The sequence below is a fragment of the Orycteropus afer genome, unplaced genomic scaffold (genome assembly GCF_000298275.1).
Source record: "Orycteropus afer afer isolate SDZICR_OR568_19922 unplaced genomic scaffold, OryAfe1.0 scaffold00025, whole genome shotgun sequence".
Classification (NCBI taxonomy): domain Eukaryota; kingdom Metazoa; phylum Chordata; class Mammalia; order Tubulidentata; family Orycteropodidae; genus Orycteropus; species Orycteropus afer.
The window spans coordinates 2,877,660-2,892,443 of record NW_006921612.1 but is presented as its reverse complement, the minus strand read 5'-3'; the positions used below and the strand labels follow the sequence as shown (position 1 = coordinate 2,892,443).

General features: G+C 40.9%; 1 protein-coding gene across 1 annotated transcript in view; it reads left to right on the top strand.

Annotated features, from left to right (window-relative positions):
• GREB1 (growth regulating estrogen receptor binding 1) overlaps window positions 1-12,008 on the top strand; it is a 125,097-nt gene extending 113,089 nt beyond the window's left edge. The window contains exons 28-32 of the mRNA XM_007935081.2: window positions 1,847-2,065; window positions 6,053-6,188; window positions 9,251-9,451; window positions 9,889-10,027; window positions 11,845-12,008. Of these exons, the coding sequence (XP_007933272.1) occupies window positions 1,847-2,065; window positions 6,053-6,188; window positions 9,251-9,451; window positions 9,889-10,027; window positions 11,845-12,008 (859 nt within the window). The remainder of the gene's footprint in view (window positions 1-1,846; window positions 2,066-6,052; window positions 6,189-9,250; window positions 9,452-9,888; window positions 10,028-11,844) is intronic.
• Window positions 12,009-14,784: the final 2,776 nt, after the last annotated feature.

Genomic DNA, 14,784 nt, shown 5'->3' with positions numbered 1-14,784 from the left:
CTTCACCAAGGAGGATATTCAGGTGGTCAGCTAATACATGAAAAGATGCTCACAATCATTGGCCTTCAGAGAGATGTAAATCAAAACAACAATGAGATATACCATCTCACCCCAGCACTGATGGCAAGGTTCAGTGAGACAGAAAATAACAAATGCTCATGGGGATGCAGAGAGATTGGGACTCTCATACACTGCTTGTGTGACTGTGAAGTGACACAACCACTGTGGAAAGCAATATGGTGATTCCTTAGAAAGTTGGAATTGCAGATACCAATTGACCCAGCAATCCCATTACTATGTATATATCCCAGAGAGGTGAGAGCCAGGATAGGAACAAATACATGCACATTCATGTTCATCACAGCACTATTTGCAATAGCAAAAAGATGGAAACAACCTACGTGCCCATCAGTGGAAGAGTGGATGACCTAACTATGGTACATACACATACTGGAATGCTAAGCAGCACTAAAGAGTAATGTAGAGTCTGCAAAACACCACATAATATGGATGGACTTGGAGGACATTATGCTGAGTGAAATAAGTCAATGACAGAAGGACAAATATAGTATTAGTTGGTTGTTGTGGAGGGTCAAGGAAAGGTTTATACATGGGGGGAAGCTTTCTTTGTTGGTTGCCAGGTGTGGAAGGGAAAGGGAGGGAACACTGCAAAAAAAAAAAATGCATTGACCCATGTCACTTTGGTTTTGTGTATTTCACTGTACATAAATTATATTTCAATAAAATGCATTAAAAAAAATTGGGGTACAGCTTCCTAAGATTAGCTCCCTGTTTGGAGTGTTTATTCAGCCCTGCCCCAGAATGATGTTAGCCCAGGTTCTATGCTATTCCTGCTCCTCCTGGCCCCTGCTTTTGGACTCACTACCACTCTTAACACCTTAGCTGCCACCTGGAGTTCTGATCTCAGTCTGTAGTTTTTCATTCATTATTCAGTGGGTTAATTGCTGAGGGAGTAAATGGGAGTTTCCACTCACTTCTCCATCTCATTCTGCTTGCTTTTGTATCTGTGCTGCCACTCTTCTAAGGGCAAGGACTTGGCTAAGGGCTGTCTCTACAGTAGCGTGAAGAAGACAACTGAACTCTACATACTGCCTTAAAGCGTTATTTAAAATCCTGGTGTCAAAGCCAGTTGGTGCTTCAGAGAGTTTATTTTAAACCCCTCAGTTGGGGTAAAGAAAGCTGAGGTCTAGAAAAGTTGGGCAACTTCTCAGGGCCCTTGTGGACAGAATTTTCATCTAGACTTTGACTCTCAGCCATGTGGTCACGTCCTTCAGCCCTTCTGTCCTAGTCCATCAAGTGTCAGCTACACTGGCCAATCTCACTGTCTTTTCAGATCTCAAACACCACCACCTTGGGGAGGGTGATATTTGTAGGATACCTCCTTCCTTCCCTACTTTCTCACTTGGATTTCAAAATGGAAAGTCAAGCTCCTTTTATCCCATTTTACCTTTATGTCTGGCAAACTGGAAATGTAAGTGGCTTGTCATGAGGGAAAGAATAAAAGATTTGGATTCAGAGCGAACTGTTCAAATCTAAGCTCTGTTAAGTGACACTGGGCAAGATATTCTGAGCCTCATTTTCCTCATTTATAAAATGGAGATAATAATGCCTATGCCATAGGATTGTTATGAGAATTAAAGGTTAATGAGCCTGAATTGCTCGACCCATTGCTCAGCATGGTTGGTGGCTTTAATGGATTCCATTATCCCAATCTGTTAGTACATGAGGTTCATGTGGAAGGCCAGTACCATGGCTGGCCTAGTACAGAAACCTTGTTGTTGTTTGAATATCAACATAGGGATATCAATCTCCTTCCTTTGAACAGGGAATTTTCCTGGTCAGAAAGGAATGTCTCCTTGAAGCACATCATGCAGCACATCGAGGCATCCCCCAACATCACTAACTATGCCCTGATCGGGATGCGGAAATGGTCAAGCAAGACCAAGAGCAGTGAAGTGCGCGAGCCTTTCTCCCGCTGCCATGTCCATGACTTCATCATCCTGAATGTGGATCTGACCCAGAACGTGCAGTACAACCAGAATCGGTGAGCTCCTGCCCCTTGTAACAGGTGGGGGGTGCAGTGGGGTGTCCCAGTGCAGCCATGAACACAGCTCACAGTCCCAGGGCCCTCCAGGAGAAGCAAGCCTTAGGCCTGACAGATGGCTTCCTCACCTTTGCTCTGCAGGTACAAACTAGAGAATTCCTACCCATTCATATTGGTGTGGCCCCTGCTTTCAGCTTTTACCTTTTTTCACTGTTGTATAATTTTATGGAGGGGAGATTTGAATAAGCTTGTTCAATTGTATTAATCAATTCACGTGATAATTTAGTTAGTGAATTAAGGACCTCTGAAGGCATAGTACGAAAGGCATTTGGCTGCTAACCAGAAGGTGAACAGTTCGAACTAAGCAGCTGTTCTGTGGGAGGAAGATGAGGCAATCTACTTCTGTAAAGGTTTACAGCCTTAGAAACCCAATGGGTGTTGCTATGAGTTGGAATCGATTTGATGGCAGTGAGTTTGGTTTTTTGCTTTTTTGGATTTGTTTATCTTGCTTTTTTGGCCTACTCTGCTACTGCAGACTTTCTTTTAGGAACTTACAGCACTAAAAACAACTATAACGCAATATCTTTATATTGCTCTCTACATATCTAACTCACTGCTGTTGAGTTGGACCTGACTTACAGCAACCCCTTCTTGGGTTTCCGAGGCAATATCACTGTGGAAGTAGATTACCCAACTTTACTTTTGGGGAGTGCCTGGTGGCTTTGAGCCACCAGGCTTCTGGTTAGCAGCCTTAAACAAGCCAAACCAAACTCACTGCTGTCAAATAGGATCTGACTCATAGCAACCCCTTCTTGGGTTTCCGAGGTGGTATCACTACAGAAGTAGATTGCCCAACCTTCCTTCTGAGGAGTGGCTGGGTGGCTGGTGGGTTTGAACCACCAGCCTTCTGTTTAGCAGTCAAATGCCTTAGGCACTACACCACCAGAGCTGTCTAGCCTTGTTGTTGTGTTGTTGTTATGTGCCATCGAGTAGGATCCAATGCATAGCGACCCCTCCTTGGGTTTCCAAGGCAGTTATCATTACGGAAGTAGATTGCCCAACCTTCCTTCTGAGGAGTGGCTGGTGGGTTTGAATCACCAGCCTTCTGGTTAGCAGTCAAGTGCCTTAGGCACTATGCTACCAGAGCTCCTATCTAGCCTTGTTGTTGTTATGTTGTTATGTGCCCTCGAGTCAAACCTGACTCATAGCGACCCCTCCTTGGGTTTCCGAGGCAGTATCACTATGGAAGTAGGATTGCCCAACCTTCCTTCCCAGGAGTGGCTGGTGGTACTTCTAGCCTTAGAAGTACTTTAAAAAAAAAAAAAAACCTCACTGCCATCAAGTCGTTTCTGACTCATAGCAACCCCCATTGGGTTTCCAAGGCTGTAAATCGTTATGGAAGCAGATCGCCCCGTCTTCCCTGGAGCAGCTGGTGGGGTTGAACTGCTGACCTTCTGATGAGCAGTCAAATGCCTTATCCACTATGCCACCAGAGCTCCTTAGAAGTACTAGCATCTCAAGAATAATTCAGTCACTAAATGTTTATTGAGTATCTCTATATCCCTGCATGGCATACATGGTTAAGCACTTGGCTGCTAACTGAAAGGTGGATGCTTTGAATATACCCAGAAGCATGTTGAAGGATAGAACTTGTAATCTCCTTCCAAAAGACCATAGCCATTGAAAACCCTATGGGCTAGTTCTACTCTGACACATATGGGGTTGCATGAGTTGGAATTAACAGCAACTGATTTGGTTTTTTATTTGCCAACCAGAGGGCACACAGCCCAAGGTAGCCCAGTTTAGAGTACAGATTTTGGCGTCAGACTGACCTGCTGTGGGTCTGGGTTCTTCCACTACCAGCTTTGCAATGTAGGCAGGCTGCTTATCTTCTCTGACCCTTACTTTCCTCAGCTATAAAATGTGGCTAATAATTTTAACCTTAAAGAATTTTATTGTTGTCATTTTCTTTTTTTTGTTGTTTTTAATTCTTCTGTGGCAAATATTATAACAAAAGAATTTCCATTTTAACCATTTTTCAAAATGTATGATTAAATGACATCAGTTATATTCACTATGCTGTACAGCCATCACCAAAAGTTTTCCATTGTCCCACACAGAAGCTCAGTATTCCTTGAGCAGTAACCCCCTCATTTCCTAGCCCCATCCCTCCCCAGTAACTATTAAAATTTTGTCTCTATGCATGGGATTGTATAATACTTGTCCTATTGTGTCTGATGTATCTCACTCAGCATGTTTTCACAGTCTGTCCATGTTGTAGCATGTATCAGAATTTCATTTTCTTTATGACTGAGTAATATTCCATTGTATGGATATGCCACATTTTATTTATCCATTCGTCTGTTGATGGACATTTTTGTTGTTTCCACCTTTTGGTTATTTGTGACTAATGCTCTAGTATCTGTTCCTGCTCTCAAGTCTTTTGGAATTGCTGAGTCATACGATATTCTAAATTTAACTTTTTGAGGAATTGGCAAACTTTTCCTCACATTGCAATGTACAAGAATTCCAATTTCTCCACAGCCTTGGCAACACAAACTGTTATCCAATTTTTTCTGATAATAACCATCCTAGTAGGAGCTCTGGTGGTCCAGTGATTAAGACCTTTGACTGTTAACCAAAAGATCAGTGGTTTGAATCCACCAGCCACTCGCAGAACAAAGATGAGGTGATCTGTTTCCAGAAAGATTTACAGCCTTGGAAGCCCAATGGGATCGCTATGAGTCGGAATCAGCTCGATGGCAGTGAGTTTTTTTTGGTGTTGAGTAGTTTTGATTTGTGTTTCCCTGATGACTAATGATGGTGAGCATATTTTCATGTACTTGTTGATTGTTTATGTATCTTCCTTGGAGAAGTGTCTATTTAAGACTTTTACCCACTTTTCCATTGGGTTGTTTGTCTATTTTTTATTAAATTGTAGGTGTTTTTTAATATAATGATGGATATTAAACCTCTATAAAATATATCAGATAACCTCCTATTCTTTAGGTTGTCTCTTTCTTTTTTGTGTGTGTCTTGTACTGCATTGTCTCTTGCTTTCTTGATAGTCCTTTGTTGCATGAAAGTTTCAATATTTTGTGTATTTTGTCTTTTGTTCATGCTTTTGTTGTCATATTTAGGAATCCTTTGTCACAATCAATGTGACCCACATGTGTTCTTCTAAGTATTTTATGGTTCTATTTCTTTTATTTAGGTCATTGTTACATTTTGAGTTAATTTTTATATATGGTGTCAGGGTCTAAATTACATGTGGATATCCAGTTGTCCTAGCACCATTTGTTGAAGAGACCATTCTTTCCCAATGGAATGGACTTGGCACTTTCGTCAAAAATCAGTTGCCCATAGACGTATGGGTTTATTTCTGGATTCTCAATCCTATTCCATTGGTTTTTATGTCTGTTCTTACACCAGTACCACACTGTTTTAATTACTGTAGCTGTACAGTACATTTTGAAATCAGGAAATGTGCTCCAACTCTGTTCTTTTTCAAGATGCCTTTGGCTATTCAGGGCCCTTTCCAATACTGTATGAAGTTGAGGATTGATACTCCATTTCTGCAAAGAGGCTGTTAGAATTTTGGTAGGGATTGTTGGAACTGTAGATTGCCTTAGGTAGTGCTGACATTTTAACAATAGGCAGTCTTGTTGTTTTTTTTTTAACAAGTTAACTCTTTTTACAAGTGGTTGTAAAGGTCCTTACACAATACCTGGCACATAGCACTGGCAGCCCTTGTATAGTTTGAGCCTTAGGTATACACTGCCCTTCCTGGTGAAGATATGTTAACATTTCTCCTTTTTACTTTTTGCCTCATATCCTTCCTTAGAGTAAAGTCTTTAAAGGTAGGAACAAAGCCTACTCTATCTTCAAAACTCCCTACTACCAGAGAATGCACACTCTAGTTATGAGGGAGTGACTGGGTAGGTATGCCATACAATCAGATCTCATCCCTCCTCTGGTTCTGAGTAGGTTCATGTGTGACGATGTGGATTTCAACTTGCGAGTGCATAGTGCAGGCCTCCTGCTCTGCAGATTCAACCGCTTCAGCATGATGAAGAAGCAGATTGCAGTGGGTGGGCACAGGTCCTTTCACATCACGTCTAAGGTGAGTGCTGACCATGTTGCCAGGCTGTTTTGGTGTGAAAACTGTGGGTGGGAGCTATCAGAGGAGACCATGGCATCTCCTTAGAATCAGGGGTGGGGCTTGACCATTAAGAAGTGTTAGTAAAGGTTTCTAGTGGCACTGAGGCTTTGAAGTTAAAGATCCCATTGGATTTATCTTCAGGTCTCTGTTTTCAATCAGTGTCCTTTAAGATTCTGCTCAAGTATCACATTTACCACCAAACTATTTTGTATACTCTTACCTCATCCTCCACTCTGGGCTGGGTTAGGGACTCTCCCAGTCTCCCTCCATATCTCCATCATTGCACTTGGTAATTTTGGATGGTAATTATTTGCTCACTTGTCTGGCTTCTCTGCTAGACAGAACCTCTTGAGGGCAGGAATAATGCCATATTTTTCTCTATGCCCCCAATAGAAACCACAGCTGGTGCCATCAAGTCAATTCTGACTCATAGCAATCCTGTAGGACAGAAGAGAACTGCCCATAGGGTTTCCAAGGTTATAATTCTTTACAGAAATAGTCTGCCATATCGTTTTCCTACAGAGCATCTAATGGATCCAACCTGCCAACCTTTTGGTTAGTAGCTAAACTCTTTAACCACTGTGTACCAGGCTTACTCTGGTAGTTCCTAGCTTAATAATTACTTGATTGGCATTGCCAGGCTAGCTAGACAACTGTATTATCTGTCCATGAACCAGCCTTTGGCAATGAGAGAGATAATCCAATTATGTCCATTCTAGCTGAGAAGGCCTGGGGAATTTAAGATGAATAATCTCAGCATGGGAGCTCGGGTGGCATAGTGCCTAAGGCATTTGACTCCTAACCAGAAGGCTGGCGGTTCAAATCCACCAGCCACTCCTTGGAAGAAAGATTAGGCAATCTACTTCTGTTGTGATACTGCCTTGGAAACCCAAGGAGGGGGTCACTGTGAGTCAGATCCGACTTGATGGCAGTGAGTGAGTGAGTGAGTAAATCTCAGCACAGGAGCTCTGGTGGCATAGTGCCTAAGGCATTTGCCTGCTAACCAGAAGGTTGATGGTTCAAACCTACCAGCCACTCTGTGGAAGGAAGATGGGGCAAAAAAGAGGGATAAAGATTTATCACTCTGGGGACCCACTAGGGGTCGCTGTGAGTCAGAATCAACTCAACGGCAGTGAGTTTGGTTTGGTTTTTGGTATAATGTTAGCAAGCCCTTAGGAGTCATTATCTTCCAGGAAGCTATCCAGGTGTGGAGTGTTTCTGCCCAAAGTTCTGTTTGATCTCATGGGCTAGCACCCAGTTTTTTGTTTTTCACCTTTTGCCTGTCTTGAATCTTACCTTGATGACATCAGCCATTTTTATACCAGCTGCCTTTCTAACCTATGCCCTGCCTGGGGTCTGCGAACTCCTTATGTAGTTACATCTCCTGAGCTGTGCCAGATCTAAATTCAGATGCTAGCTACATCTTCCACCTGTGCTTTCCCCAGGAATTAAAGCCTCCTCTGAGGGGGAAAGTCCATTCTCATTTCTCTTACAAAGTAGCAACACTTTAAAAAAAAAGTTTGTACTTCCAGGAGTTCTTCATTTAGTTAAATTCCAAAAGAAAAAAAAAAAAAAGTTTTTTAATTGGAATTGTATTAGATTTGTAGGTTAATTTGGGGAGAATTGCAATCTTTACCATATTGCCTTTCTACCAAAAACCCCAATGTACCTTTTCAACTAATTGAAACGAATTTCATTTTTCTTTTATGTTCCTCAGTATCATTATTTGAAGCATATATTTAGACATTTCCTTTTAGGTTAACTCATAGGTGTTTTATCTTTATTCCTATTTTGAATATATCTTAGTTTTCCTTTATGTTTATTTGCCAATATATTGATTATATATAGGAAAGGCAGTAATTTTTAAATACTCTTTCATCTGAATGAAATAACTTAGTTTTCATTTCTTTAGTCTTTAAATCTTCACTAAGCACCCACTGTAGGGCAGGAATTTTAAGAAGATAAACTCAATCCCATTACTTACAAGTGTATAATCCAATGCACTCACTAACACAGGCTGATGTTAAATATTTATTTAGTCACCATTGTGATAACCACAACAAAGTGAAGTGTGTGTAACAGGGAGACCTAGTCTAGCCATGGCTCAACTGGGATGTTGGTGGCTGTGGAAGTTTCCAATGAGGAAGTGGCATTAAAGCTGACACCTGAAAAATGAGAGAGCCAGGTAGTCAAAGAGCCAGGCAGAGGGATAAATCTGGGGAAGAGGCTTAATGGGGTTAGCAGCAAGATATAGTTGAAGAACTGAAAGGAGGCACTGGAGGATGTGTAAAAAGGAAGGGGGAAGGTATAGGAGATGAGCTGGAGAAGTAGACAGGGTCTTATCAACTAATGTGGAAGTTCTAGACTTTTCCTTGGAGTAATGAGAAGCCACTGAAGACTATTCAGCAGAAGATTTCTTTAGCTGTGTTTGTGTAGACATTCTCTCTAGATGATCTACAGTGTGGAAAATGTACTGGTGATGGGAGTAAGAGATAATGGACTCACATGCAGTTGAGAGGGGAAGCAAGGGTGGGATGGCAAGGATGTGCAGCAGGTAGAATGGATGGGACTTGATAACTGATTGGATATGAGAGGGACAGGAAGGCTGACCTATAGATTTCTGGCTGGTGGTCCCATTCCCAGAGGTTTGGATCACTGAATTTGGGGAAATGTCCACAAGGTCTGCTCGTTCTCTTGTTTTTTCTAAACTTAATAGCCAGTTTTCCTCAGGTAATGATAAATGTCTACAACTCTTAATTATTACATTGATTAATTTTCACATATTACACTTTGGTAAAACCTAACTTTTCTGAATAGAGATTTTTATTCTTGAGGTATGTGTTCTCACTTTATTACCCTCTACTGTATGATCTTTGTTTCTAGCTGCTATAAATGGGCCACACCAGTTGTCTTGGTTCCCATGCAGCCTAGAAGCCTGTGGGAAGCACTTGTTTCCTCAGGGTGAGCCCATCACTCCTTCCTCAGTGAGAAGAGTGGCCTGATGCTTATGTCTTCCCATGCAGGTGTCTGATAACCCAGTGGCCATTGTGCCAGCTCAGTACATCTGTGCCCCCGACAGCAAGCACACATTTCTCGCAGCCCCTGCACAACTCTTGCTTGAGAAATTCCTCCAGTACCACAGCCACCGCTTCTTCCCACTCTCACTGAAGAATTACAACCACCCTGTGCTGTCAGTTGACTGCTACCTTAACCTGGGATCTCAGGTATCTTGTAGAGAGGGTCAGTGCCAAATCCATGAATCAGAAAAATTATTAAAACAGGTGAACTAGAATGCAGGACTCTGAATTATAACTACTCAACTATTTTGCTTCAGGTCCATACTCCATTTTATAGATGATGAAATTAAGACTGAGAGTTTAAATGGTTTATCCAAGAATAAAAAGTTGAGATTGAAACCCAATTCATGTTGAAACATTTATGATTTTCAAATTAATTAATGTATAGATAAGTCTGGATAAACCTCTTTAAATTGATTTTAACGATATAACTTTGGAAAATAACATTAAAATGTTGTTTTTAGTTCCCCAAAATCTTGTGTTTGACCAGGCAATTAATATTTATTAGATCGTAACTCCTAGTGTAAAATTGTTGAAGTAACTCCTGGGAAGTAATGTTTTCTCTTGGATTCCTTCTTTTTCAGATTTCTGTTTGTTATGTGAGCTCCAGGCCCCACTCTTTAAACATCAGCAGCTCTGACTTGCTGTTCAGTGGACTCCTGTTATATCTCTGTGACTCTTTTGTGGGAGCTAGCTTTTTGAAAAAGTTTCATTTTCTGAAAGGTAATGTAAAATACTCTTATAACTTAGAAGAAAACCAAAAACTCAAACCCACTGCCATCAAGTTGATTCCAAGAGTTGAACTGGCCCATAGGGTTTCTAAGGCTATAAGTCTAAATGGAAGCAGACTGCCTCATCCTTCTACCACAGAGTAGCTGGTGGATTCAGACCACTGATTTTTTGGTTGGCAGCCAAATGCTTTAAGTACTGCACCACCAGAGCTCCTTATATAACAGGTAACTTATAATACCCTGGACCTTAACTTAAATGCCTGTAGTCTCCCAGTCCCTCTAAGGAGGTGACCTTTGGTTTTAGTCCTGCTTTGCCAAGGAACAAACTTGAGCCCATAGAGGGAATGTGACTGCCCTGATCATCCTGGAAGGCACATAAAGCTGGGACTGGGGCCTGGGTCTCCTTAGTCCTAGGCCAGCTTTCTCTCCCCTATACCTATTGAGATAGAGACTAGACACATGCCTTTTCTTTTAGGTGAATAGCAGATCTTTTCAGTGTTTGTGTTCCTTTTCAGTCCACATCCTTAAAATGAGTGCTCAGTTCTCCACAGCTGTTTCTCCATGCTGGTAGATGACTCTTCCCTCCTAGCCTTTGGGCAGCATGGACTCCTTTGCTCTTACTCTAATCTTTTTCTTTCTGTGGCTGTTTTCACATTAGAGTAGTTGAGAGTGGAAAACACTCATTCTGTGGGTTTAGAAAAGTTATTTCCAATGTATTTCCAATCCTGCTCAGATCCCTAATTGATCTTTCATTTTCTTTTTTATTATTTACTCTGACTTTGCGCTATAGCAGCTGTTTAGTGAGCACCAACAGTATATAACCCAAAAACCAAACCCATTGCCATGGTGTCCATTCTGACTCATAGCAACCCCCGTTGGGTTTCCAAGCCTATAAATCTTTACAGAAGGAAATTGCTTCATCTTCCTCCCATGGAGCAGCTAGTGGGTTTGAACTGCTGACCTTCTGGTTAGCAGCCAGATGTCTTATTCACTACGCAACCAGAGCTCCTTAACAGTATATAAGGCCTGGTTGTTGTTGTTGTTGTTGTTGTTGTTGTGTGCCATCAAGTCGGCCCTGACTCATAGCGACCCCTCCTTGGGTTGCCAAGGCAGTATCACTACGGAAGTAGATTGCCCAACCTTCCTTCCGAGGAGTGGCTGGTTTAAACTGCCAGCCTTCTGGTTAGCAGTCAAGTGCCTTAGACACTATTCTACCAGAGCTCCTCATATAAGGCCTTGGGAAATATTAAGAGGTTTCTGCCCTCAGGAAACATTTCATCTCAGGGCAGTATAGGACACGGAGGTGGGCAGATAAGAAAGAAGGAAGGAAGGAAGGAAGGAAAAAATATGATTGATTTTCATTAGAAGTTCAGGGAGAATCCACATAGCTGGGCATGTGGAAAAAGGTGGGAAGTGCACTAGCCCTGAATGCTTGAGCAGAGTTTGAATGGGAAGAGAGGGTGGGATTAAGCTAAAAAGTGGAGTGGGGCAAGGACTGGAGCTGTGAATGCTTGGTTTGTGATCAGACCTGTTTATCTCCATTTCTGTTCCTCTGTTCAGTTCTTTTTCTATTTTTATTCTGTCTCTTTATTGTCTCACCTGCCAAACCTGTCAAATAACAATCACACTTTCTATCTTATTAAGATGATAAAGCATTACACAAGAAACAAGAGACTGACTTAGACATCTGGTTCTTCCCTTCCAAACAGCATCATATGGTGTTATTACAAGTAGTATTCAGACAGCAGTTTTCTCTTTGATAAACTCATCTTTTCTTTTCACATGTCTTCTACATATCTTGCCACATAGGTGCAACCTTGTGCGTGATCTGTCAAGATCGGAACTCTCTTCGCCAGACAGTTGTCCGCCTCGAGCTGGAAGATGAGTGGCAGTTCCGACTGCGTGATGAATTCCAGACTGCCAATGCAAAGGAAGACAGACCCCTCTTTTTTCTAACTGGACGACATATCTGAGGGAGGCACCCTCAGATTTTCTGGAAGAGTGGAGCGTTCAGAATGCTCATTGGGCTAAAGGAGGTCCTTGAACCATGGGGTGTTTGAATAGGAATGGGCATCAGAGACTATTGCCCAGCCTCTCATAGTACATGTCAGGGGACAGAGGCCCAGAGATGTATGGTGACTGACTGAAGGTGACTATAAGGGCAAGTTGATGGTAGGAATACAAACCCAAGCCTTTTGAATTCTGGGCTAGAGCTTTTCCTATGTTACTACATGCCCTAGGCTATTTTGAAACCATTTTTCAGGAACAAATGTTTGTCTCATTATGTCATTAGTATGCTTCCATGGACAAGTGTGAATTTTCTTAGTCCTGAAGAATCACTCTTAGATTATCTTACAGGTACCAGTTTTTCAGATAATGGATATAATTTCAGCCAATTGGGGTTTCTTGTAACCTACTGCAAAGCAATATTCCAAAAAAATATTTTAACTGTAAAGGCTGGAGATAAAAGTAAGAATTAGCTCACTTAATAAAAATTATGTAATTGCTTACAAGTTTGCTCTTTTAGAAATTAGCCCAAAGGCATCAAATTCAGTAAAGAAAAACAAATTGTTTTACTTTAGAGCAAATGTGATTCTGTTAAAATAATGTAGGGTAAATACCCTGTCTCTTAGGGCAAAAATTAAAAGAAGCTTCCTTTAAAACCAAAAGGGTTTTAGAAAAGAAATTAAGGTTACAGAGGTTGACTACCTTAAAAAATAGAGTTTGCCTTACAAAGGAAATAGGACCAAATTAATTGCTTGAAATAAAAAATAAAAAACCAAAGTGATACATAAAATAGTTGATAATAACTAAGCTCACAAATATAATTTATTGAAGTTCAGTTGCAGTTCCTTAAATAGCTTGTTTTCTCTTGTTAACAATTAGTTTCTTCAGGGAGATTCTTATTTGACCCAAGAGGCAATGGAAACAGAACCAAAAAAAAAAAAGAAAAGCAAATTCTCTGCCCTCGAGTTGATTCAACTCATTACCAACCCCTTCTTGGGTTTCAATGGCAGTATCTCTACGTAAATAGATCGCCCAGTCTTCTTTATGGGTACAGAAGAGGGCAGAAAGCAGGGATTCCCTGTTCTTCCCTCTTTCCTATGTCTACCAGAATGGTTTTTAGACTGACATTTTAAGAATGTCAGCTGTAGGCCAGGCGTTTGGCCAAGTGCTTTTACGTTTATTATTATCGTACTTAATCCTTTCAAAAATTCTTTCAAAAAAAAAATCCTTGGAAGTTTGGAATCACCCACCCTTCTCATTTCAAAGATGAGAAGTTGAAATGCAGAGACTGCATCCCACCCAAGATCATACATCAGGAAAGAAGTAGAAGTACAATCCAGACTCCTGGTTTCAGGACTCCAGAGCTCCTTCCGTACCACACTGCTTTGGAATGGTCCATAACTGATGGAAAATTTTAAAGATACAGGACCTCTCAGCTTACAGTTCCAAATTCATAAATTACTCATCAGAATACATCCTTATACATTCCTTAGACATTTATAAGCACTCGAGTGGATAAGAATCCAAGAAGAAATTATTTTAAAAGATGATACCAAAGAGTTAATATTGATTTTTTTTCCTAAGAAAAATGTCCTTGAGTATAAAAGATTTAGATGAATGTTTATAAAATGATCACTTTGTATATGTCAGTATTCCTATTTTGGAATAAAAACTTACCTACATAGTTATATTTGTCTTTTGTAAATAACAGCTTTTGTTCACTTCTTATCTTACTAGTTAATTTAAACTTGGGGAAAAAACCAAGCTAACATTCTTGTCTGTTTCTATCTTAAAAATAAAAGGTATAATGGATTTATTGTTTCTTTGCTGAGTATTAATTACATTGTTTTCAGAGAAAATAGTGTGACCACTGATCTCTAGGAATCACTTGCTTAAAATCTCATGGCATGACAAAAAAGACATTTTTGAAAGGAAGTAAGAATAAATCCATAACAGGAGGGGCATAGTAACATGGTGAGGAATTCCTGAAAGCAATTAATTAGTTGCCTTTTTCCAGTATATAAAGGAGATGCTTTGAGAAGCATCTCGAGCTTCTTGGCACGTCTGGATCCTGCATGTAGCCAAGCAGCAGAGGCCTGCCATGTGTCCTGCCTATCTTGGGACTGTTTCTGCACTTGAACTAGTGCCTGCCGTGTTGCTTGCTAGTCTTGGGACTGCCATTTTACTTGTCGATCTTGGGTTCATCAGCCTCAACTGCCAGCAGCTGCAAGGGTCAAAAAATGCTTCCAGCTCTAGTGGGCCTAGAACAGGAGGCAGAGCTGAATGAAGCCCAAGGTTGAGGGGCCTTCATGAGTGGACACTGGTGAACTAAGACTTTTAACCTCCTAAACTGTGAGAGAATAAATCCCTCTTTGCTAAAGCCACAAATTTATAGTATGTCTGCTATAGCAGCATTAGAGAGAACCAAAACAGCAAGTATAATTCAAATAATCAGAAAGAAACAAGGTAATATTGTATCCAGGAGAAAAAAATGGTCAACTACAGATTTTGGCAATTAGAAACCTCTATGAAATAGCTAGAAAGACAAGTGAGAGCTTGGAGCTGAGGAAGTCTCCAAGAAAGCAACAAGAAGAAGGATATTCGTAATTTGTGCTAATGCCTTTACTTCTTGTCATTGACTGCTTATCAACTACCTCTGCCACCCTGAACACTGCCAGGCAGGTGCCCACTTCAGGTCACACGTTTCCTTGGCTCCCCTTCACATCCACTTGAAACACTCCC